Source organism: Entamoeba dispar, genomic scaffold (assembly GCF_000209125.1).
Source record: "Entamoeba dispar SAW760 scf_1105229457743 genomic scaffold, whole genome shotgun sequence".
NCBI lineage: Eukaryota > Evosea > Mastigamoebida > Endamoebidae > Entamoeba > Entamoeba dispar.
In genome coordinates this window covers 1-1,429 of record NW_001852845.1, presented here as the reverse complement: position 1 = coordinate 1,429, position 1,429 = coordinate 1, and the positions used below count along the sequence as shown (strand labels likewise).

Sequence of the window (1,429 nt, the reverse complement as noted above, 5' to 3'; positions counted from 1 at the left end):
ATGTCTGCTCTCCTGACATAGCACTGATCATTCGTTCATACATTCTTATTAACAAAGTTTCAAAATGAGCATGTTGATATGTGATAATAGAGAAGACAAAATAAGGAGTTTTAGATAATTTAGATACGTCCTTTCCTATGATCACTTCAATAAGATTTAATGTTAGAAGAATTTCTTCTGTTTTATTTCTTGGACAATAACAATTAGTTTCATTTGGTTTTTTCATTACTTCATACGAATCTTCAGATATATGGAATAGTAATAATTTACAATGGAAAAATAAAATATTTAACTTATATTGTTCAGTTTTTTTACTAAAATCTGGAGATGTTATTAATGACCTAATCTCATTTAATAAAACCTTTGGTTCAATCTGAATTCGTTGATTCCAATTATCAGGAATTTGATCTTCGCTACTCATTTTCTTTTTAAAATTTTTAAGTTCCTTTGAAATTTAAAAGATATAACTAAAAATATATTGTCACTAAAATTTTATATTTTTTAAATATAAGAATATCGACATATTATTTGAGAAGAAAGAAAAAGATCCCGATGACTGTATGAGCATGGAAGTTCACTTTAGTCTCTTCCAGTTCTAATAATAAGAAATACTTGTTTGTACTCTTATTATTATGAGGAACCTGTATCTTTCTTTCTCAGATATTCACTTTTTTTTTGCTAGTAAAAATAACATTTTTTTATTGAGAAAGAAACTACACAAAGACTAAGACATCGTTAAAATATATAACCAATTGATATAGCACAGTCAACAGAGTTACATAATGTTCTTAAATAAGAAGAATTCATTTATTTGATAGGTGTGAACAACAATTATTATTTTCTACGTTTTTAAACCCTTAATTAAAAAACAAATTCTATAATTAATAATAAAAAAATTATTTAGGTTTTAAGAAGAAAAATAAAAGGGAGATAGAAATCTAAATAAACATTACCCTAAAATGAGTGGAAGAGGAAGAGGAAGAAATACTGGACGTGGAGGAGCCCCAAGAGGTGGACGTGGAGGATCTAATGGAAGAGGAGGATTCGGTAATGACAACAAAGGTCCAAGAAATGCTGGAAGAGGTGCACCAAAAGGTGGACGTGGAGCAAAAGGAGGAGCAAAAGGACGTGGGGGAATTGGATCTAAAGGAGGAGTCCAAATTAGAGAACACTCAAAATTCCCAGGTATTTATATTGCCTCAGGTAAAGAAGAACAATTATTAACAATCAACAGAGTTCCAGGAGAATCAGTTTATGGTGAAAAGAGAATCGCCAAAGAAGATGCTGAAGGAAATAAGATTGAGTACAGAGTATGGAATCCATATAGATCAAAACTTGGATGTACAATTTTGAAAGGAGTTGATAATATGACTATTTGTCCAGGTGCTAAAGTATTGTACATTGGAGCTGCTTCAGGAACAACTGTTCT

The 1,429-nt window shown here is 30.2% G+C and overlaps 2 protein-coding genes across 2 annotated transcripts, besides 2 other annotated features; one reads left to right on the top strand and one right to left on the bottom strand.

The window, feature by feature from the left end:
- On the bottom strand, positions 1-421 carry EDI_285540 (uncharacterized protein; the record flags this gene model as incomplete). The annotated part of the gene is made up of 1 exon (XM_001733652.1): positions 1-421. A coding segment is annotated over one exon (421 nt), but the record flags the coding sequence as incomplete, so codon positions are not given.
- Positions 422-485: 64 nt separating this feature from the next.
- Positions 486-511: a sequence feature (AT_rich).
- A 346-nt stretch (positions 512-857) lies between these two features.
- Positions 858-903: a sequence feature (AT_rich).
- Positions 904-959: 56 nt separating this feature from the next.
- On the top strand, positions 960-1,429 carry EDI_285530 (rRNA 2'-O-methyltransferase fibrillarin, putative; the record flags this gene model as incomplete). The annotated part of the gene is made up of 1 exon (XM_001733651.1): positions 960-1,429. A coding segment is annotated over one exon (470 nt), but the record flags the coding sequence as incomplete, so codon positions are not given.